The following is a 24,083-nucleotide window of genomic DNA, read 5'->3' on the forward strand; positions in this document are numbered from 1 at the left end:
GGCGGGCTTATATTTTGCCTTTTCGTTTTAATACGTGTAGTGTTCTTTTCACAACATAAAACTTAAGACGTGTTTAAAGTGGAAAATTTGCAATTAGGCTCCGCCCCATAATTGCAAAATCCATAATTCCTTGCAAAAATGTACCATGGCGAAATATAAGCCCCGCCCACCCGCCCTGTCTCAATTCTGATGCAAAAACGATACTTTCCTGCAAAAATTGACCATTTTAAACATCTTTTGAGTTTCTTGTTGTAAAATTTAATTATCTATTAAGGAAGCGGCAAATTCTATTTAAAATTCAATGTCCCATTTTCCAGTCAACATGATGTACGACCTTTTCAGACTGACAATTTTTCCACCAAAAAACTCGTTTTTAGTCCTCATTAAATCATAATTAAGATTCTAAGGAAGTCGTTTTGAGGTGAAAATCTCCAGATGATTAACCTACTTGGCGAACAAGAAAACAACATTTTCAGTCGAGGAAACCCAGTTCCCACAACCAGTTTTCAATCCATCGCACGTGCTGAGTGAATTGTGTGTTGCCTATACCAAAATCCGATAAATATGGTGAAATTTTGTTACATAAACTGGTCAAAATGAATTACGACGTTTAGAAACCACGCAACTAAAGCTTAATCTTCACGTAACCACAAGTTTGATTTAAAATCTGTTAACTAGTGACTCGGGAGGATGGTTTTTAGAAAGACGCTCTACTAACATAAACCTTATCCATTTATTTTATTTAGAAACTGTTAGTGCTACAAATGTATATGAAAATAAATAAAGAATATTTTATCATCCTACGTCTAGGGATATTTTTGTCATTTCCAAAATTGTGTCCACGTGTAACCATTTTGATTTTCTTTCATCCGAAAAATAAAGTAAATTTGTATGTTTGTTAAATTGTCCTAAGTGTACTGGTGCACTGCCAGTTTGACCACGGCGTATATCGTCAAGGCCTGGGTTACCTTCTGGAACCAGTACAACCTAAAACCGAAATTTAGAAAAGTCCTACAATTTCGGAAAAACAAACCTGTTGAGTTTGACTTTGGCACTCGGTAAGCTGCTCATGTCGTCCTTGAGCACGTACTGCCGGACTCCTAGTATGAAGTCCTTGACGTAGAAGTTCCAACTAAACCCGTTCTCCGTCGACATGTCCACGTCGAAGTTCTTCCCGTCCTCCGCCTCCCGCACGGCTCCCACCAGCGCCCCCATCGTGGACGTCTTGAAGTCCCACTCGTTCGTCGAGAAGAACTTGCCCGCGTCCAGCGCGCTGTAGAACTTCCTGCTGATTTTCAGCATTCTGAAACGCAAAAATGAGCGCACGCCCCACTCGTGACGTCACCTTACATCGGCTTCTGCTTCGTGCAGTAGAGGAACACGTCGAGGAAGGCCGACGGCAGCAGGTGGAACAGGTGGGCGCAGATCACGTGCATGACCCGGCTGGTCCGGTAGGTGAAGCCCGGGTACCACGTGACGTACTTGCTGGGGTACTCCAGCGAGTACTTGTGGGTGAGCTGACCGAACTCGCGCCACGTGATGGGGTTGACGCCGCCACTGGTGCAGTTGTACACGCGCATGGTGTTGGAGCGGTGGGCGGCGGTGTGCCAGGCGGCGGTGATGAGGGTGTTGACCACCACGTCCACGGGGATGAGGTCCATGGTGCAGCGGTCGTCGCAGATGATGCTCTTGATGGTGCCGCGGCCGCACTCCATGAAGATGCCGGTGATGCCGCTGACGTTGTCCACCCAGCCGGGGTAGGGTTCTTTCCAGGCGCCTGTAACTGGGGGGCGGTGACAAAAGAAGGAAAGGGGCGGCGGTACTCACTGATGGAGGGGCGGACGACGGCGGCAGGGATCCGAGACGAGCTTTTGAGGACTAGGTGCTCGGCCATGGCTTTCGTGAGGGTGTAGGTGTTGGGGTGTTTACCCTGTAGAGAATGACACATGACTTGTATGTTTGGTTGCATAACCCAATTTTTTCGGATCACCGAAAAAATCTTGTAACTAACACGTTGATTAACGGATAGTCTCAAAAAACACCCCTTGCGTTAGGAGAGAAAGTCGTGGACAAGCTATATTAAAAATTTCTTAAAAATAGTGGTCAAGCACGCCTCGAACTCTCTCCACCGTATGTTCTGTTTGTTTATTTCGTAGTTGAGCGGAAAATCCCGAAACTAATTAACAGTGAATGTAAAAACGGGGAAATTTCCATCTTCACTGTACAACAAAATAAAGAATGCACATGAATCCTCAATTACAAATCTTCGCACCACCTGCTCGACGCCGCATTTCCAGACCCCGGCTTAGAAAGTGTGTCGACTTTTTCTCCACAACCCAAATATCTTCTTTTTTGAATAATAACGGTTTTAATTTCCCGTCGAATTTGAAAGGTTGCACATAATGAGCGTTTGACCTAGTTACCGGATGCATTGTGCTCGTGGCGGACTTACCAGTATTTGCTTGGCTAGTACGTCTATGCCTTCGTTTGTTAGGATGTCGACGCTGCTGATGACGGCGTCGGCGTCATGGGGAGGGTCGTAGACGACTTCTTCGACTACGTGCTTGTCGGAGTTGCTGTAGGCGGTGGAGACGTGGACGAAGCTCTTCAGGTGTTTCATGTCTTCGCACAGTTCGAGGACTCGCTTGGTGCCGAGGGTGTTGAGGATGACTGCGTTTTTCAAATCTTCGTTGAATCTGGAAGAGATAGTAGGTGGAGTTGATTTGGCTGCGTTTTGAGTATAAAATAAAAAAAAAACTAACTCCTACATGTGATTTTTACATTGAAAATGGTCAACTTTAGAAGTTCTAGCAACTGAAATATTTGAAGTAAATTCAGACAAGTGGAAAATATATTTTTTAATTTGCCATTGAAGTATATAAAAGATAGAAGTTTAAAATTTCTGAAATATATGTCCAGCATTATTAAAGATTTATATATTTCAAATATGTTCTTTGTGAGTTGACTTTGAGTCCCTACATGTCCTAAGCAACAATAAAATAATTACAACAATTTGAGACAAAATTTTGAGAATGATAAAATATTCAAAAATGGTATTTATTTCAGGAAATTGTCAAAATTAACTTCAATATTTGTTCTTTGTGTTGAAAATCTTCAAATTTACGAGTTTTTTTGTTCCAGTAACTGAGACACTTAAAGTAAATTCAGACGAGTGTAAAACAAAAATCTATTTATTTTTTTCAAAATTTCAGTAGTACATGAAACATTTAAATTCAAAATTTCTGAAAAATGTGTCCAACACTTTTAATAACTGATATATTTTAAACGTCTTTATTATGAATTGTCTGTAAGTTCCTCATGGTGTAAGCAACAGTAAAATAATTGGCACAATTTGAGAAAAAATTTTGAAAATGACAGAAAATTGAAAACCTGTATTTATAGCAGAAAATTGTCAAAATTAACTTTTTTATTTGTTTTTTATATCGAAAATCGTTACGTTTATAATTCAGCAAATACAATGTTCAAAGTAAATTCGGACAAGTGTAAAATAAAAATTTATATTTTTTTCAAAATTTCCGTACAATTACATAAAACATAGAAGTTCAAAATTTATTTGTTCTTTGTGTTGAAAATGGTCAAATTTACGAGTTTTTTTGTTCCAGTAACTGAGACACTTAAAGTAAATTCAGACGAGTGTAAAACAAACATCTATTTATTTTTTTAAAAATTTTAGTAGTACATGAAACATTTAAATTCAAAATTTCTGAAAAATGTGTCCAACACTTTTAATAACTGATATATTTTAAACGTCTTTATTATGAATTGTATGTAAGTCCCTACATGGTGTAAGCAACAGTAAAATATTTGGCACAATTCGAGAAAAAATTTTGAAAATGAGAGAAAATTGAAAACCTGTATTTATAGCAGAAAATTGTCAAAATTAACTTTTTTATTTGTTTTTTATATCGAAAATCGTTACGTTTATAATTCAGCAAATACAACATTCAAAGTAAATTCGGACAAGTGTAAAATAAAAATTTATATTTTTTTCAAAATTTCCGTACAATTACATAAAACATAGAAGTTCAAAATTTCTGAAATATATGTCCAACATTATTAAAGATTGATATATTCCAGAATTTTTTTTGTGAGTTGACTTTGAGTCCCTACATGTCCTAAGCAACAGTAAAATAATTACAACAATTTGAGATAAAATTTTGAGAATGATAAAATATTCAAAAATGGTATTTATTTCAGGAAATTGTCTAAATTAACTTCAATACTTTTCGTTGTGTTGAAAATCATCAAATTTACGAGTTTTTTTGTTCCAGTAACTGAGACACTTAAAGTAAATTCAGACGAGTGTAAAACGAAAATCTATTTATTTTTTTCAAAATTTCAGTAGTACATCAAAACATTTAAATTCAAAATTTCTGAAAAATGTGTCCAACACTTTTAATAACTGATATATTTTAAACGTCTTTATTATGAATTGTCTGTAAGTCCCTCATGGTGTAAGCAACAGTAAAATATTTGGCACAATTCGAGAAAAAATTTTGAAAATGAGAGAAAATTAAAAACCTGTATTTATAGCAGAAAATTGTCAAAATTAACTTTTTCATTTGTTTTTTATATCGAAAATCGTCAAGTATATAATTCAGCAAATACAACATTCAAAGTAAATTCGGACAAGTGTAAAATAAAAATTTATATTTTTTTCAAAATTTCCGTACAATTACATAAGACATAGAAGTTCAAAATTTCTGAAATATATGTCCAACATTATTAAAGATTGATATATTCCAAAATTTTTTTTGTGAGTTGACTTTGAGTCCCTACATGTCCTAAGCAACAGTAAAATAATTACAACAATTTGAGATAAAATTTTGAGAATGATAAAATATTCAAAAATGGTATTTATTTCAGGAAATTGTCAAAATTAACTTCGATATTTGTTCTTTGTGTTGAAAATCGTCAAATTTACGAGTTTTTTTGTTCCAGTAACTGAGATACTTAAAGTAAATTCAGACGAGTGTAAAACAAAAATCTATTTTTTTTTTAGGTTTTAGTAGTACATGAAACATTTAAATTCAAAATTTCTGAAAAATGTGTCCAACACTTTTAATAACTGATATATTTTAAACGTCTTTATTATGAATTGTCTGTAAGTCCCTCATGGTGTAAGCAACAGTAAAATATTTGGCACAATTCGAGAAAAAATTTGGAAAATGACAGAAAATACAAAACCTGTATTTATATCAGAAAACTGTCAAAAGAAACTTTTTCATTTGTTTTTTATATCGAAAATCGTCAAGTATATAATCCAGCAACTACAACATTCAAAGTAAATTCGGACAAGTGTAAAATAAAAATTTATATTTTTTTCAAAATTTCCGTACAAGTACATAAATCATAGAAGTTCAAAATTTCTGAAATATATGTCCAACATTATTAAAGATTGATATATTCCAAAATTTTTTTTGTGAGTTGACTTTGAGTCCCTACATGTCCTAAGCAACAGTAAAATAATTACAACAATTTGAGATAAAATTTTGAGAATGATAAAAATTTCAAAAATGGTACCTATTTATTTCAGGAAATTGTCAAAATTAACTTCAATATTTGTTCTTTGTGTTGAAAATGGTCAAATTTACGAGTTTTTTTGTTCCAGTAACTGATATACTTGAAGTAAATTCAGACGAGTGTAAAACAAAAATCTATTTATTTTTTTCAAAATTTCAGTAGTAAATGAAATATTTAAACTCAAAATTTCTGAAAAATGTGTCCAACACTTTTAATAACTGACATATTTCAAACTCTTTATTACGAATTGTCTGTAAGTCCCTCATGGTGTAAGCTACAATAAAATATTTGGTACAAATTCGAGAAAAAAATTTAAAAAATGACAGAAAATTGAAAACCTGTTTTTATATCAGAAAATTGTCAAAATTAACTTTTTCATTTGTTTTTTATATTGAAAATCGTCAATTATATAATCCAGCGATTGCAACAATGTAAATCCGGACAAGTGTAAAATAATTTTTTTTTTCAAAATTTCCGTACAAGTATATAAATACAGAAGATCAAAATTTCTGAAATATATGTCCAGCATTATCAAAAACTGATATATTTCAAATATGTTTTTTGTGAGTTGACTTTGAGTCTAAAGTAGCAGTAAAATAATAGAACAATTTGAAATATAATTTTGAGAATGATAAAAATTTCAAAAATTGTATTTATTTCAGGAAATTTTCAAAATTAACTTCAATATTTGTTATTTCTGTTGAAAATCATCAAATTTAAGAGTTTCTTTGTTCCAGTAAGTGAAATATTTAAATTAAATTGAGACAAGCGTATTTTTTTTACAAAATTTCGTCAAAACTGTAGACAACTTAGAAGTCAAAAAATAAAAAATACAACAATGACGTTTTTTAAAATTATGTTTGTTCGGGTCAAAATTTCAGAAAGATCAAAAATTAAAAATTCGTGTCAAAAAATTTTCAAAATTATATTCTGCATTTGTCATTTTATTCCCAAAATCGTCAAATTTAAGAATTTCTTTGTATGACGGACTGTAATATTTAAAGCAGATTATTGGAAAACTGCACAATTTCTTTTTTTTACAAAATTTCCCGAGAAGTCCAAAATTAAAAAAAAACAACAATGACGTTTTTTAAATTATGTTTGTTCTAAATCGATTCTGGGTCCTCATGCAACGTAAGGAACAGTAAATAATTGAAATATTCGGGTAAAAATTTGAGAAAGATCAAAAATTAAAAATTTGTGTCAAAAAATTTTCAAAATTATATTCTGCATTTGTCATTTTATTCCCAAAATCCTCAAATTTAAGAATTTCTTTGTATGATGGACTGCAATTTTTGGAAAATTGAACGATTTCTTTTTTACAAAATTTCCCAAGAACTTTACAAAAGTTAGAAGTCCAAAATAAAAAAATAATACAACAATGACGTTTTTTAAATTATGTTAGTTCTAAATCGATTCTGGGTCCTCATGCAATGTAAGGAGCAGTAAACAGTTGAAATATTCTGGTCAAAATTTGAGAGGAACAAAAATTAAAAATTCGTGTCAAAAATTTTCAAAATTATATTCTGTAATTGTCATTTTATTCCCAAAATTGTCAAATTTAAGAATTTCTTTGTATAACGGACTGTAATATTCAAAACAGATTCTTGGAAAACTGAACAATTTTTTTTTTTACAAAATTTTCTTAGAACTCTACAAAAGTTAGAACTCAAAATTTAAAAAAACATCAATTAAGTTTTTTAAATTATGTTAGTTCTAAATCGATTCTGGGTCCTCATGCAATGTAAGGAACAGTAAATAGTTGAAATAAGTCTGGTCAAAATTTGAGAAAGGTCAAAAATTAAAAAATTGTGTCAAAAATTTTCAAAATTATATTCTGTAATTGTCATTTTATTCCCAAAATTGTCAAATTTAAGAATTGCTTTGTATAACGGACTGTAATATTCAAAGCAGATTCTTGGAAAACTGAACAATTTCTTTTTTTTACAAAATTTTCTTAGAACTCTACAAAAGTTAGAACTCAAAAATTAAAAAAATACAACAATTACGATTTTTAAATTATGTTAGTTCTAAATCGATTCTGGGTCCTCATGCAATGTAAGGAACAGTAGATAGTTGAGATATTCTGGTCAAAATTTGAGAAACATCAAAAATTAAAAATTATTGTCAAAAATTTTCAAAATTATATTCTATAATTGTCATTTTATTCCCAAAATCGTCAAATTTAAGAATTTCTGTCTATAACGGACTGTAATATTCAAAGCAGATTCTTGGAAAACTGAACAATTTCTTTATTTTACAAAATTTTCTTAGAACTCTACAAAAGTTAGAACTCAAAAATTAAAAAAAATACAACAATTACGTTTTTTAAATTATGTTAGTTCTAAATCGATTCTGGGTCCTCATGCAATGTAAGGAACAGTAAATAGTTGAAATATTCTGGTCAAAATTTGAGAAAGATCAAAAATTAAAAATTCGTGTCAAAAATTTTCAAAAATATATTCGGGAATTGTCATTTTATTCCCAAAATCGTCAAATTTAAGAATTTCTTTGTATAACGGATTGTAATATTTACAGCAGATTCTTGGAAAACTGAACGATTTCTTTTTTTTACAAAATTTCCCTAGAACTCTACAGAAGTTAGAACTCAAAAATTAAAAAAAATACAACATTTACGTTTTTTAAATTATGTTAGTTCTAAATTGATTCTGGGTCCTCATGCAATGTAAGGAACAGTAAATAGTTGAAATATTCTGGTCAAAATTTGAGAAAGATAAAAAATTAAAAATTCGTGTCAAAAATTTTCAAAAATATATTCTGGAATTGTTATTTTATTCCCAAAATCGTCAAATTTAAGAATTTTTTTGTATAACGGACTGTAACATTCAAAGCAGATTCTTGGAAAACTGAACAATTTCTTTTTTTACAAAATTTTCTTCGAACTCTACAAAAGTTAGAACTCAAAAATTAAAAAAAATACAACAATTACGTTTTTTAAATTATGTTAGTTCTAAATCGATTCTGGGTCCTCATGCAATGTAAGGAACAGTAAATAGTTGAAATATTCTGGTCAAAATTTGAGAAGATCAAAAATTAAAAATTTGTGTCAAAAATTTTCAAAATTATATTCTGGAATTGTCATTTTATTCCCAAAATCGTCAAATTTAAGAATTTCTTTGTATAACGGACTGTAATATTCAAAGCAGATTCTAGGAAAACTGAACAATTTCTTTTTTTTTCAAAATTTCCTTAGAACTCTACAAAAGTTAGAACTCAAAAATTAAAAAAATACAACAATTACGTTTTTTAAATTATGTTAGTTCTAAATCGATTCTGGGTCCTCATGCAATGTAAGGAACAGTAAATAGTTGAAATATTCTGGTCAAAATTTGAGAAAGATCAAAAATTAAAAATTTGTGTCAAAAATTTTCAAAATTATATTCTATAATTGTCATTTTATTCCCAAAATCGTCAAATTTAAGAATTTCTTTGTATAACGGACTGTAATATTTAAAACAGATTCTTGGAAAACTGAACAATTTCTTTTTTTTTACAAAATTTTCTTAGAACTCTACAAAAGTTAGAACTGAAAAATTGAAAAAATACAACAATTACGTTTTTTAAATTATATTAGTTCTAAATCGATTCTGGGTCCTCATGTAATGTAAGGAACAGTAAATAATTGAAATATTCGGGTCAAAATTTGAGAAAGATCAAAAATTAAAAATTCGTATCAAAAATTTTCAAAATTATATTCTGGAATTGTCATTTTATTCCCAAAATCGTCAAATTTAAGAATTTCTTTGCATAACGGACTGTAATATTCAAAGCAGATTCTCGGAAAACTGAACAATTTCTTTTTTTTACAAAATTTCCTTAGAACTACAAAAGTTAGAACTCAAAAATTAAAAAAATACAACAATTACGTTTTTTAAATTATGTTAGTTGTAAATCGATTCTGAGTCCTCATGCAATGTAAGGAACAGTAGGTAATTGAAATATTCGGGTCAAAATTTGAGAAAGATCAAAAATTAAAAATTCGAGTAAAAATTTTCAAAATTATATTCTGCATTTGTCATTTTATTCCCAAAATCGTCAAATTGAAGAATTTCTTTGTATAACGAACTGTAATATTTAAAGCAGATTCTTGGAAAACTGAACGATTTCTTTTTTATAAAATTTTCCTAGAACTCTACAAAAGTTAGACGTCGAAAATAAAAAAAAATACTACAATGACCGTTTTTTAAGTTATGTTTATTCTAAATCGATTCTGAGTCCTCATGCAATGTAAAGAACAGCAAATAATTGAAGCATTCGGGTCAAAATTTGAGAAAGACCAAAAATTAAAAATTCGTGTCAGAAAATTTTCAAAATGATATTCTGCATAAATTTGTCTTTTTATTCCAAAAATCGTCAATTTCACGAGTTTTCCAGAGTCTGCAACATTTGAAATAAATTCCTATAACAATAAATACTTTTTTTTCTAAAATTTCCGTATAAGTTTACAAAACAGAGAACCCAAAAATTTCTAAAAAAAATAAAAACAAATTTTTTGAGAATGACAGAAAATTAAGAATGACAGTCACACCCCTACTCACTTGACAGTAGCCGCCGAGTGAAACACCACATTCACTTGCTCCACCAGCTTGCTCCGATCGGCGTCCGCCAGCCCCAAATTCGGCGCCGCCACATCCCCCGCCACCGCCTTGACCTTGCTAAACGCATCCGGGTTTTTATCCCTAATCCGGTTAAAAACCGGATTCTTCAGCAGCTCCTTCACCCTCTGCTCGATCCCCATCCCCCGCTTGGGCCGCATCAGCAAATAAAGCACCTCCACATCCTCGCACGACCGCAGCAGCTTCTCCACCAGCGCTTTCCCCACGAATCCGGTGGCTCCGGTGATGAACACGGTAGCGTTCTTGTAGAACCCGGAAATGCTGGTGGACGTCAGCTGGCTGTTGTGGACGTAGTTGTTATTAAGAGGGTGGTCGGAGTTGAGGGTGTAGAGACGTTGCTGGAGCTTCGGTACACCCATTTTAATTTTTTTTGCTAATTTTGGTCCTGGAAAAATATAATATAAATTTAATAAGGGGTAAGGTGTTGTGTTTGTATTGTTCTTATTACTGTCATTCTTATTATTATTGTTGTTGGTGTGGGATTCGGTGTGTGGGTTTAGTGTAAGTTTGGGTATTGATTCAATTAGGAAAAGTGTGTTGGTGATTGATTTTTTTGTGGTGGCAAGGGTGGAAAATAATCCGACTATTCAAAAATTTCGCAGTTCAAGTTCGTGAAAGCAGCCAAAATTGGCTGAAGTCGACCTTGACTTATAATTATCTCTGGTGTCACGTTATCTTTAAAAGTAAATCGCTGTTTGTTGTGTTGAATAATCAGATTTAAATTCAGATTTTGTCGTTATGCTGACTTTGAAAAATTCGATTTTGGTTAAAATTCGGCTCAGTTTTCGTTTCGCTTTTTGACTGTAGCATTCAGCGACGAGCGCGACGCCGCCCGAAAACCCTTGTCGAACTTGTCGAATTTGATTTTTATTTTCCGAAGACGCGTTTTTGTGGCCGAATTCGTGTCCATCCCCCATGACGAATCGACTTTTTCGTCCCCCAACAGCCGCCAAATCGATCCACTTTTCAATTATGTAAACGTGATTCCCAGCGGCACGAACTGCACTTGCACCCCGGTCGCTTTCCACGAAACGCCTGTTAATTTGTTTACGAATTCCGCGCTTTACGGCCAGTTAAACACACTTGTTCGCCAGACTTACCGATTTGGTGGACAATGATCACTATCGAGCCACTGTGTACTTCCTCTGATTTTAAACTGAGGCAGCTGTGATAAACCACCCCCACTTGACCAGGCGGTCTGGCTGCGTCTCTGTCGAAAAGCGCGCCGTCTTCGTCGCTTCGCGGAGCGATAAGGCGTAAGTGGACTTAAATGCTTAGCCGGCTTAAGTCGCTAGTGACGTCACGGCAGCGATTTTCGAGAAGTGTTTGAATGGGGATTACGGTTGACGTCTGGTTCCTGAAAGGCGGATTCGGTGGAAGAAAAAATAATTAAATGGAGTTGGTGTTAATTGACGAATGTTTTTACACGCTGAATAAGTATTCATAAATGTGGAAACGCTCTGTAAAATTTGGAGCAAGTTCGAAAACGGAACCGTAAAATTAGAGTCTGTGAACTTGTTAATGACACTAACAGTTTGTGGGCCGGAACTCAGACCAAGGTAGATCGGAGTGCCATGTGAGCGACGATCAGTAAGCGGATTCAACTACTTAGTAATTATTACGTCAATTGAAAATTGTGTTACCGAAAAATTTTACTTTTTATAGCAACGATTAAAAAACGCTTAGTTTTAGTAATTTAAGCAACAAAAACTGACAAGTGTCTTTACACTTTCGGGACAGAGAACAAAGTCTACGTCATTTTTTATGAACTAATAATTGTAGCAGCGGAATTTTTATTTACGTAAGACGGATTTGGTTGTTTTTTTTTGTTAAAACGACTTAACTTTAAACACGTTGGATCAGAGTAAAAAAACTGCGTAAATAATTTCATCCTTGGATTTACATACCAGGAGGACGAATTAAAACCCACGTAAGACGTTGTTATTTCTTCGAAACTGCATTCTCTAGGCAGTAAAAGTGCATTTTTAAGATGCACTGAACCCGAGAAAGTACCATGTTCCGACTAGTGCATTAATGCAATTGTGATGATTGTGCATTGATCGTCGCCAATTACCCACCTTAATTCCAGGTAGAAATTTTAATGAAATTGTTGAAAGTGGTGTGGTTTTTTATCGTTCGGTCTGAATTTTTTTCTCGTACTAAAAAATTTTTGCCGCTTGAACTACAAACCTAGAAATGTTGTAAACTAAGTTTTGGAGGTGCGAAGTTGAAAATAAGTGTTTTGTTTTCGATAATTAAACAAGGTTTTGGTTAAGTAATTTGTTGTGTCAGTGCACTTAAAGTAATGTTGTGATTGATTAGTACAAGCTGAGGGTATTTGTTTGAGTAAGTATACAGTAAATTTTAGTTTTAGTTATCTGGCAAGTACACGTAAACAAGAAACCCGCATTTTTTGTTCTACAAGCTGCGAACACCTAAATAAAAGTTTTAATAAAAACTTTTATCGTTCTTTTGGTGTTTGTGGTGGATATAAAATTATGTATTTATACAGCTGTTGGTTATAAAAGGTTAATAAGAGTGTGATAAGAGTGACATAATCTGTATTGTAATTTTATGCACTTTTATCTCTAGTATAATTTATTACAAAAGGAATTTTTTTGTAGAAAATTAGCGTCTTTACATTTTATTATTCTTTGTAAATGCATTTTTGTGTAAACTGTATTTAAGCGATAATCTGTATATAAAGTGTGAGATGTGTGTAAAACTGTGTTTTATTGGGTGTCAGATTTGATGAAATTTTCTTATTTTTAAAAAAATTTGGAAGATCTTATGAATAAGTACAATTTTTGCCGAATTCTCTTTTAGTTTTTGAAAAATCATATTTACTTTTAATTTTGTATTAATAACAAAGCAACAAATTTGGTTTTCATTGCACGTCGATATTTTTCCTAAGAATTAATATGTACTTAGGTTTTTCATAAAAAGAAAAATTGAAGGTCTACATGTTATTTTAATTTTAAATTAGCCGCCAATTAGCAAGTTAATTTTTATCGTACGTCATTTACTTCTATTTTAAGAGTGTGGTAGGACGGGTTATGATGATTATTTATTGTATTGTTAAAAAAAATCGACTTGAGTTTGTTCAAGATAAGTGTGAAGCTGGCATTTAGTTTCAAACTTGTTTCAATTACAAATAAAAAATTTGGTCTTTATCGCACGTAGATATCTTTACTAATAAGAATGCTGTAAAACGATTTTTGACGAATTGTTTTTGAAAAATTTTTAAAGGCCGTTTTTACTTTTAATTTTGTATTAATAACCAAATAAAAAATTTGGTTTTCATCGCACGTTAATATTGTTATTGAGAACTACGTTGTGAAAGATTTTCGACGGATCTTTCTTTAATTTTTGAATTTCTGATTTACTTGTAATTTTGTATTAACAACCAAATAACAAATTTGGTTTTTATCGCAAGTTAATACCGTTATGTGTTTTACTTATAGAAAGAATGCGTTAATTTCAGTTTCAGGGTTTTAGCTTCTGAAATTTTAACTGAAGCTTTTGAATGGATAATTAGGAACGGTAAATTTCAGAATTAATGACTTTAAGATTTAATGTATAGGTTTCGAATTTTGGAATTTCCGAATTCATTATTTTAGGTTTCTGCGAATTTTTGGTTACCTAATTTCAGGTTTTAGAATGTTCCGAGATTGACAGTTTATGTTTTAAGGATTAGGATTGTGCATTTCGGCTTACGTAATTCCAGGTTTTATAATTTGAAAGTCCAAGATTTGAGATTTCAGGATTTTAAGGATCTCAATTTCAAAAATCTCAGGACTGATAACTGAGGTTTTAGCACTTAAGTAACCTGGATTTCAGGATTCACATCTTAGGTCTTCAGGATTGTAGATTTCGGCTTACGTAATTCCAGGTTTTAAAATATCAAATTCCAGAATTTAAAAATTTGACGTCTCAGGATTCAGAATTTTAGGAGTTTAGGGATTTCTAGTGCGAATTTCAAGATTAAAAATCTCAGGATACATAACTTGAGGATTTCAGGACTGTGGATTTTGCCATACTTAATGTGATTCCGATTTTTGAAACACAAAGTTCAGGATGTAAAAATTTGAGATTTCTTAATTCAAAATTTCAGGATTCTAGGGATTTCGTCTGTCGATTTCTGTATTAAAAATATTTGGATCCAAAACGTGAGAATTTCAAGGATTTTAGTGTTCTGAATTTTAGGATTCACAGCTTCAGGTTTTCAGGATTGTGGGTTTCGGATTATGTAATTCCAGGTTTTTGAATGTCAAAGTCCAGTATTTAAGAATTTGAGATTTCAGTTTTCAGAATTTTAAGATTTTTGGGATCTCGACTGCGGTTTTCAGTATTGAAAATCTCAGAAGTTATAAGTTTAGGATTTTAGGATTTTAATATTCTGGATTTCAGGATTCACATTTTAGATTTTCAGGGTTGTCAATTTCGGCTTACGTAATTCGAGATTTTAGAATGACAAAGTTCAGGACCTAAGAATTTGTGATTTCAGTGTTCAGAATTTCTGAATTTTAGGGATCTCTACTGCGAATTGCAATATTAAAAGTGTGAAGGTCTATAACTTGAAAATTTTAGGATTTTAGTATTCTGGATTCCGAGATTGACAGTTTTTGTTTTAAGGATTAGGATTGTGCATTTCGGCTTACGTATTTCCAGGTTTTAAAATATCAAATTTCGGAATTTCAAAATTTGAGGTCTCAGGATTCAGAATTTTAGGACTTTAGGGATTTCTAGTGCGAATTTCAAGACTAAAAATGTCAGGATACATAACTTGAGGATTTCAGGATTGTGGATTTTGCAATACTTAACGTGATTCCAATTTTTGAAGCCCAAAGTCCAGGATTTAAAACTTTGAGATTTCTTGATTCAGAATTTCAGGATTCTAGGAATTTCGTCTGTGGATTTCTGTATTAAAAATATTTGGATCCAAAACGTGAGGATTTCAGGATTTTAGTTTTCTGAATTTCAGGATTCACAGCTTTAGGTTTTCAGGATTGTGGGTTTTGGGTTATATAATTCCAGGTTTTTGAATGTCAAAGTTCAGTATTTAAGAATTTAGGATTTCAGGATTCAGAGTTTCAAGATTTTTGGGATGTCGACTGCGGTTTTCATTATTGAAAATATCAGGAGTTATAAATTCAGGATTTTAGGATTTTAGTATTCTGTATTTCAGGATTCACACTTTAGATTTTCAGGGTTGTCGATTTTGGCTTACGCAATTCCAGATTTTAGAATGACAAAGTTTAGGACTTAAGAATCTGTGATTTCAATGTTCAGAATTTATGAAATTTAGGGATCTCTGTTGCGAATTGCAATATTAAAAGTGTCGAGATTTATAACTTGAAAATTTTAGGATTCTAGTATTCTGGATTACGAGATTGACAGTTTTTGTTTGAAAGATTAGGATTGTGCATTTCGGCTTACGTAATTCCAGGTTTTAAAATTTAAAAGTCCAAGATTTGAGAATTTGGGATTTCGGGATTCAGAATTTCAGGATTTTAAGGATCTCAATTTTAAAAATCACAGGACTGATAACTGAGGTTTTAGCACTTGAGTATTCTGGATTTCAGGATTCTCATCTTAAGTCTACAGGATTGTAGATTTCGGCTTACGTAATTCCAGGTTTTAAAATATCAAATTCCAGAATTAAAAAATTTGAGTTCTCAGGATTCAGAATTTTAGGACTTTAGGGATTTCAATTGCCAATTGCAAAATTAAAAATATCAGGATACGTAACTTGAGGATTCCAGGATTGTGGATTTTGCCTTACTTACGTGATTCCAACTTTTTGAAACACAAAGTCCTGGATTAAAAAATTTGAGATTTCTTGATTCAGAGTTTCGGGATTCTAGGGATTTCGTCTGTGGATTTCTGTATTAAAAATATATGAATCCAAAACGTGAGAATTTCAGGATTTTTCTGTTCTGAATTTCAGAATTCACAGTTTTAGGTTTTCAGGATTGTTGGTTTCGGGTTATGTAACTCCAGGATTTTGAATATCAAAGACCAGTATTTAAGAATTTGAGATTCCAGGATTCAGAATTTCAAGATTTTTGGGATCTCGACTGCAGTTTTCGGTATTGATAATATCAGGAATTATAAATTCAGGATTTTAGGATTTCAGTATTCTGTATTTCAGGATTCACACTTTAGATTTTCAGGGTTATAGATTTTGGCTTACGTAATTCCAGATTTTAGAATGACAAAGTTCAGGACTTAAGAAATTGTGCTTTCAGTGTTCAGAATTTCTGAATTTTAGGGATCTCTGTTGCGAATTGCCATATTAAAGGTGTCAAGATCTATAGCTTGAGGATTTTAGGATTTTAGGATTCTGGATTCCGATATTGACAGTTCATGTTTGAAGGATTAGGATTGTGCATTTCGGCTTACGTAATTCCAGGTTTTAGAATTTCAAAGTCCAAGATTTGAGAATTTGGGACTTCAGCATTCACAATTTCAGGATTTTAGGAATCTCGATTACCGATTTCAATTTTAAAAATCTCAGGACTGATAACTGAGGATTTTATCACTTTAGTAACCTGGATTTCAGGATTTACATCTTAGGTCTTCAGGATTGTAGATTTCTACAAACGTAATTCCAGGTGTTAAAATATCAAATTCCAGAATTAAAAAAATTGAAGTTTCAGGATTCAATATTTTAGGAGTTTAGGGATTTCTAGTGCGAATTTCAAGATTAAAAAATCAGGATACATAACTTAAGGATTTCAAGATTGTGAATCCAGGATTTAAATATTTGAGATTTGTTGATTCAGAATTTCAGGATTCTAGGGTTTTCGTCTGTGGATTTCTGTATTAAAAATATTTGGATCCAAAACGTGAGAATTTCGGGATTTTAGTGTTCTGAATTTCAAAATTCACAGCTTTAGGTTTTCAGGATTGTGGGTTTCGGGTTATGTAATTTCAGGTTTTTGAATGTCAAAGTCCAGTATTTAAGAATTTGAGATTCCAGGATTCAGAATTTCAAGATTTTTGGGATCTCGACTGCGGTTTTCAGTACTGAAAATACCATGAGTTATAATTTCAGGATTTTAGGATTTTAGTATTCTGTATTTCAGAATTCACAATTTAGATTTTCAGGGTTGTCGATTTTGGCTTACGTAATTCCAGATTTTAGACTGACAAATTTCAGGACTTATGAATTTGCGATTTCAGTGTTCAGAATTTCTGAATTTTAGGGATCTCTATTGCGAATTGCAATATTAAAAGTGTCAGGATCTATAACTTGAAGATTTTAGGATTTTAGTATTCTGGATTCCGAGATTGACAGTTTTAGTTTTAAGGATTAGGATTGTGCATTTCGGCTTACGTAATTCCAGGTTTTAAAATTTCAAAGTCCAAGATTTGAGAATCTGGGATTTCAGGATTCAGAATTTCGGGATTTTATTGATCTCGACTACCGATTTCAATTTTAAAAATCTCAGGACTGATAACTGAGGTTTTAACACTTGAGTATTCTGGATTTCAGGATTCACATCTTAAGTCTACAGGATTGTAGATTTCGGCTTACGTAATTCCAGGTTTTAAAATATCAAATTCCAGAATTAAAAAATTTGAGGTCTCAGGATTCAGAATTTTAGGAGTTTAGGGATTTCTAGTGCGAATTTCAAGATTAAAAATATCAGGATACATAACTTGAGGATTTCAGGATTGTGGATTTTGCCATACTTAAAGTGATTCCGATTTTTGAAACACAAAGTCCAGGATTAAAAAATTTGAGATTTCTTAATTCAGAATTTCAGGATTCTAGGGATTTCGTCTGTGGATTTCTGTATTAAAAATATTTGAATCCAAAACTTGAGAATTTTAGGATTTTAATGTTCTGAATTTCAGGATTCACAGCTTTAGGTTTTCAGGATTGTGGGTTGCGGATTATGTAATTCCAGGTTTTTGAATGTCACAGTCCAGTATTTAAGAATCTGAGATTTCAGGATTCAGAATTTCAAGATTTTTGGATCTCGACTGCGGTTTTCAGAACTGAAAATATCAGGAGTTATACATTCAGGATTTTAGGATTTCCGTATTCTGTATTTCAGGATTCACACTTTAGATTTTCAGGGTTGTCGATTTTGGCTTACGTAATTCCTGATTTTAGAATGACAATGTTCAGAACTTAAGAAGTTGTGATTTCAGGGTTGAGAATTTCTGAAGTTTAGGGATCTCTATTGCGAATTGCCATATTAAAGGTGTCAAGATCTATAACTTTAAGATTTTAGGATTTTAGTATTCTGGATTCCGAGATTGACAGTTTTTGTTTTAATGATCAGGATTGTGCATTTCGGCTTACGTAATTCCAGGTTTTAGAATTTAAAAGTCCAAGATTTGAGAATTTGGGATTTCAGGATTCAGAATTTCAGGATTTTAGGAATCTCAGGACTGATAACTGAGGATTTTAGCACTTTAGTAACCTGGATTTCAGGATTTACATCTTAGGTCTTCAGGATTGTAGATTTCTACATACGTAATTCCAGGTTTTAAAATATCAAATTCCAGAATTAAAAAAATTGAAGTTTCAGGATTCAATATTTTAGAAGTTTAGGGATTTCTAGTGCGAATTTCAAGATTAAAAAATCAGGATACATAACTTAAGGATTTCAGGATTATGGATTTTGCCTTACTTAACGTGATTCCGATTTTTGAAACACAAAGTCCAGGATTAAAAATTTGAAATTTCTTGATTCAGAATTTCAGGATTCAAAGAATTTCGTCTGTGGATTTCTGTATTAAAAATATTCGGATCCAAAACGTGAGGATTTCAGGATTTTAGTGTTCTGAATTTCAGGATTCACAGCTTTAGGTTTTCAGGATTGTGGTTTTCGAACTATGTAATTTCAGGTTTTTGAATGTCAAAGTCCAGTATTTAAGAATTTGAGATTCCAGGATTCAGAATTTCAAGATTTTTGGGATCTCGACTGCGGTTTTCAGTTTTGAAAATATCAGGCGTTATAAATTCAGGATTTTAGGATTTTACTATTCTGGTTTTCAGGATTTACACTTTATGTTTTCAGGTTGTCGATTTTGGCTTACGTAATTTCAGATTTTAGAATGACAAAGTTCAGGACTTAAGAAAATGTAATTTCAGTGTTCAGAATTTCTGAATTTTATGGATCTCTATTGCGAATTGCAATATTAAAAGTGTCAAGATCTATAACTTGAAAATTTTAGGATTTTAGTATTCTGGATTACGAGATTGACAGTTTTTGTTTGAAAGATTAGGATTGTGCATTTCGGCTTACGTAATTCCAGGTTTTAAAATTTAAAAGTCCAAGATTCGAGAATTTGGGATTTCGGGATTCAGAATTTCAGGATTTTAAGGATCTCAATTTTAAAAATCTCAGGACTGATAACTGAGGTTTTAGCACTTGAGTATTCTGGATTTCAGGATTCACATCTTAAGTCTACAGGATTGTAGATTTCGGCTTACGTAATTCCAGGTTTTAAAATACCAAATTCCAGAATTAAAAAATTTGAGGTCTCAGTAGTTAGAATTTTAGGACTTTAGGGATTTCTATTGCCAATTGCAAGATTAAAAATATCAGGATACGTAACTTGAGGATTCCAGGATTGTGGATTTTGCCTTACTAACGTGATTCCAATTTTTGAAACACAAAGTCCAGGATTAAAAAATTTGAGATTTCTTGATTCAGAATTTCAGGATTCTAGGGATTTCGTCTGTGGATTTCTGTATTAAAAATAGTTGGATCCAAAACGTGAGAATTTCAGGATTCACAGCTTTAGGTTTTCAGGATTGTGGGTTTCGGGTTATGTAATTCTAGGTTTTTGAATGTCAAAGTCCAGTGTTTAAGAATTTGAGATTTCAGGATTCAAAATTTCATGATTTTTTGGATCTCGACTGCGGTTTTCGGTATTGATAATATCAAGAATTATAAATTCAGGATTTTAGAATTTCAGTATTCTGTATTTCAGGATTCACACTTTAGATTTTCAGGGTTGTCGATTTTGGCTTACGTAATTCCTGATTTTAGAATGACAAAGTTCAGGACTTAAGAATTTGTGTTTTCAGTGTTCAGAATTTCTGAATTTTAGGGATCACTATTGCGATTGCAATATTAAAAGTGTCAAGATCTATAACTTGAAGATTTTATGATTTTAGTATTCTGGATTCCGAGATTGACAGTTTATGTTTGAAGGATCAGGATTGTGCATTTCGGCTTACATAATTCCAGGTTTTAAAATTTAAAAGTCCAAGATTTGAGAATTTGGGATTTCAGGATTCAGAATTTCAGGAGATTAGGGATCTCGACTACCGATTTCAATTTTAAAAATCTCAGGACTGATAACTGAGGATTTTAGTAGTATTCTGGATTTCCGGATTCACATCTTAGACCTACAGGATTGTAGATTTCGGCTTATGTAATTCGAGGTTTTAAAATATCAAATTCCAGAATTTAAAAAATTTGAGGTCCCAGGATTCTGAATTTTAAGAGTTTAGGGATTTCTATTGTGAATTGCAAAATTAAAAATATCATGATAAATAATGAGGATTGTGGATTTTGTCATACTTAACCTGATTCCAATTTTTGAAGCCCAAAATCCAGGATTTAAAAATTTGAGATTTCTTGATTCAGAATTTCAGGATTCTAGGGATTTCGTCTGTGGATTTCTGTATTAAAAATATTTGGATCCAAAACGTGGGAATTTCAGGAATTTAGTGTTCTGAATTTCAGGATTTATAGCTTTAGGTTTCGGGTTACGTAATTCCAGGTTTCTGAATGTCAAAGTCCAGTATTTAAGAATTTGAGATTTCAGGATACAGAATTTCAAAAGTTTTGGGATCTCGACTGCAGTTTTCAGTATTGAAAATACCAGGAGTTATAAATTCAGGATTTTAGGATTTCAGTATTCTGGATTCCGAAATTGACAGTTTGTGTTTTGAGGATTAGGATTGTGCATTTCGGCTTACGTAATTCCAGGTTTTAGATTTAAAAGTTCAAAATTTGGGAATCTGGGATTTCAGGATTCGGAATTTCAGGATTTTAGGGATGTCGATTGCCGATTTCAAGTTTAAAAATCTCAGGACTGATAACTAGCATTATGGATTTCAGATTTCACATCTTAGGTCTACAGGATTGTAGATTTCGCCTTACGTAATTCCAGGTTTTAGAATATCAAATTCCAGAATTTAAAAATTTGAGGAGTCAGAATTTTAGGACTTTAGGGATTTCTAGTGCTAATTACTTACGTGATTCCAATTTTTGTAACACAAAGTCCAGGATTAAAAAATTTTACATTTCATGATTCAGAATTTATTATGTAAATGCTTCGGTTTTTGAAAAAAAGAAAAATTGAAGGTGTGCATATTTTTTAACTTTGATTTAGCCACCAATTAACAAGGTAATTTTTACCGTACTTCATTGATTTCTTTTTTAAGTATCTGGTGGAACGGGTTATGATGATTTTATTATTTAAAAAAAAGTAAGTCGAGTCTTCAAAAAAAGTGTGAAACCAACATTTAATTATTTCAAACTTGTATTAATCACCACATAACAAATTTGCTTTTACCGCACACCGATATCTCCAACAATACGCCACCCATTCCTCCCGACCAAAATCTGGGCCACAACACTTACATTCAACCTGATCAAAACAGCAGACTTTGAACCCACCAATTAGACCGCTTTTCTTCGACCACCAGACACTCTTGTAATTAGACTTACATAACACCCGATTATCACTCCGTTGTGCCTCAATTAAGGTCACCAATTCCCGAACACCACCAGCCCAACGACCCGAAAATTCTCGCCAAACCCGTCAAATTCAGACCGCGCGTCTCCGTCACAATGCAAAGACGATCTCATTTTTCCGCTTTCTCCGCGCGCCCAGATCTGGGTCACCAGGCCATTTTTTCCGCGAGGACCCCGATACCCCGACCTACCGCCCTTTCGGCCCAAACCGCCCCATCCGCTCCACTTTCCGCCTTACCTGGATCTTAATCGTCGAACTCACTTTTCCAACACTAGCGCGTCATTTTTCGGATTCACTGCGAACCGTCTCCAAGCCCGGACCGAACTGACTCGGACCGTCTGCCCCACTTTGCGGAAACGGCGGCTGCGAGAGAAAGCAGGAAGAAAGTAGAGTTATATAAGGATTGGTACATGCGGATGATGGCAGGGGCCGGCCCCCGGAGTCCCGGGGGCCGCGGGTCAAAATTTCGGCAACGGAACCAGGAGGCCTCCTGGGTCCGCTGCCAAAGGGTCTTGGGACCCCCGAGTCCCCGTTTTCGGCGCCATCGCGGATGTTGTGCAAGCCGCAACTTTCATCGAGGTTTTCCCGAATTGTTCCGAGAACCTGTTTTTTCCGTGGAATTCGTTTTGGAAACCGAGATCACTTTCATGCGGTGTTTTATAAGAGGTGCCGGACGCCGCGGCGTTACGCAAGGCTTTGTAATGGGTCCAATGCTATTTCGTGCGCGCCGCTTCTGCGGCAGGAAGTCGCAAGTAGGTGAAGCGGAGGCCCAGGAGGGTATCTTTAGACCTAGTTTCGTTTTTTCTCGGAAGATGTAAGCAGTGGGATTGGAGCGACTGTGGAGTGTCTTAAGACTTTCGTGGAATGACCGATTACTGGTTGTAAATACGCGCCTGAAGTAGTTTATTGCAGGCATTAAAGTTGGTTTGCGTTGAGACAGTCAAGGTTCAATTATAAAACCTTAATACCCGTAACTCCGGAATTATCTTTGTTTGTATTCTGAGTAAAAATGTTGTATAACAATGACATGTAAAACGCGACTAAGTCAATATTATCAAAAACTTAGGTGTGCAGTTTGGATACTTTTTCCCGTTTTTTTACTTTGCTAAAAAATATACATTAAAAATAAAAGCAGTGTTATAAACGTTTTTAGATTTCTGGAACATGGTCATTTCGATCGATTGCATTTTTTGCCTTGTACGGTAAAATAGCGTCTGGTCAGTTTTGTCATAGTCGATCGCAAAAAAAAACTTGAACTTGTATTGAAATATCGCCAAGATCAAGTTCGGACCTTCATTCTTCTCTACATATTTATCTTGCTAAAGTTAACTACTAGAAAATGGGGCTGACCCCAAAACTTACATTAACATAAATTTTTAACAATTTATCTTTCATACTTTTGTTGTTATAACTTTAAAAATTGTTCTTGATCACTAACTTCTGTAGCACTAAAACACTTGGATCTTTTTTTATAATTTATAGTTTTTTGGGATATTTTTAAATTTTTGTAATTTCCATAATAATTTTCAAAATTTCTAGAATATCCAGATTTAACAGATTAGCCCGGTTTCTCAGATATTGGAAAACACACAGATTGGCAGAATTTCCAAAATTTCTAATACAAACAGCACTCAGAGGTGTAAGATTTTGTTGGTTCACAATTTTTCAGATATTCCAAAAAGACACAAAATGTCCAGAATTTCTTCATTTTCCTAGATTTCTAAAACCATCAACCTCCAGTATCTCTAGATAGAATTGATTTTTAAAATTTTTGGATTTTTACCATTTTTACAGTTTTGAAAACATCTGGAATTCGGGAATTTCTAGAACTTTTAAAATTTCTAGAATCCTTATAGCGTTTAGAGATTTTGGCATCCTTACAATGTCTGAAAACAATTTAGAAATTCAGTAAATTGTTTAGAACTTCTATGTATAGTTTCTAGAATTGTGTAAACTTCCGGAATTTTCAGATATTGCAATTTTTGGATTTTTATATTTTCTTGAATTTCCATAATTTGAAAAATTTTAAAAATTTCTAGAATTTCCAGACTTTCCAAATTAGCACGAATTTTTGGATATTCCAAAAAAAGCACAGAAGGCCATAATTTCCAGATTTTTTAAAAATTTCTAAAACCATCAATCTCCAGCATCTCTAGATAGAAT

The 24,083-nt window shown here is 32.9% G+C and overlaps 1 protein-coding gene across 3 annotated transcripts; it reads right to left on the reverse strand.

The window, feature by feature from the left end:
- Positions 1-714: 714 nt before the first annotated feature.
- On the reverse strand, positions 715-22,263 carry LOC135140474 (putative fatty acyl-CoA reductase CG5065). Of its 3 annotated transcripts, none has more exons than XM_064071045.1 (7): positions 22,158-22,263; positions 10,104-10,566; positions 2,453-2,696; positions 1,828-1,930; positions 1,351-1,783; positions 1,034-1,303; positions 715-987 (listed from the first exon to the last, which is right to left on the reverse strand). In XM_064071045.1, the coding sequence occupies exons 2-7, from the start codon at positions 10,538-10,540 to the stop codon at positions 909-911; spliced, it is 1,566 nt and encodes a 521-aa protein (XP_063927115.1). In that variant the 5' UTR covers positions 10,541-10,566; positions 22,158-22,263; the 3' UTR covers positions 715-908. The 3 variants fall into 3 exon arrangements, with proteins under 3 accessions (XP_063927115.1, XP_063927117.1, XP_063927116.1); XM_064071047.1 differs by lacking the exon at positions 22,158-22,263 and adding an exon at positions 21,806-21,994; XM_064071046.1 differs by lacking the exon at positions 22,158-22,263 and adding an exon at positions 11,282-11,421.
- Between the last annotated feature and the right edge of the window lie 1,820 nt (positions 22,264-24,083).

This window comes from Zophobas morio, unplaced genomic scaffold (assembly GCF_036711695.1).
Source record: "Zophobas morio isolate AGI-343-1 ecotype UQ-CSIRO unplaced genomic scaffold, CSIRO_AGI_Zmor_V1 ptg000040l, whole genome shotgun sequence".
NCBI lineage: Eukaryota > Metazoa > Arthropoda > Insecta > Coleoptera > Tenebrionidae > Zophobas > Zophobas morio.

Bases quoted from the DNA above. Each gene is read 5' to 3' on its own strand.
- LOC135140474 (XM_064071045.1), bottom strand. From the start codon at position 10,540: ATGGGTGTACCGAAGCTCCAGCAACGTCTCTACACCCTCAACTCCGAC. The intron at 1,931-2,452 runs GTAAGTCCGCCA...CATTCTCTACAG, and splicing joins TACTAGCCAAGCAAATACTG to GGTAAACACCCCAACACCTA. The intron at 988-1,033 runs GTTTGTTTTTCC...TTTCGGTTTTAG, and splicing joins GCCAAAGTCAAACTCAACAG to GTTGTACTGGTTCCAGAAGG.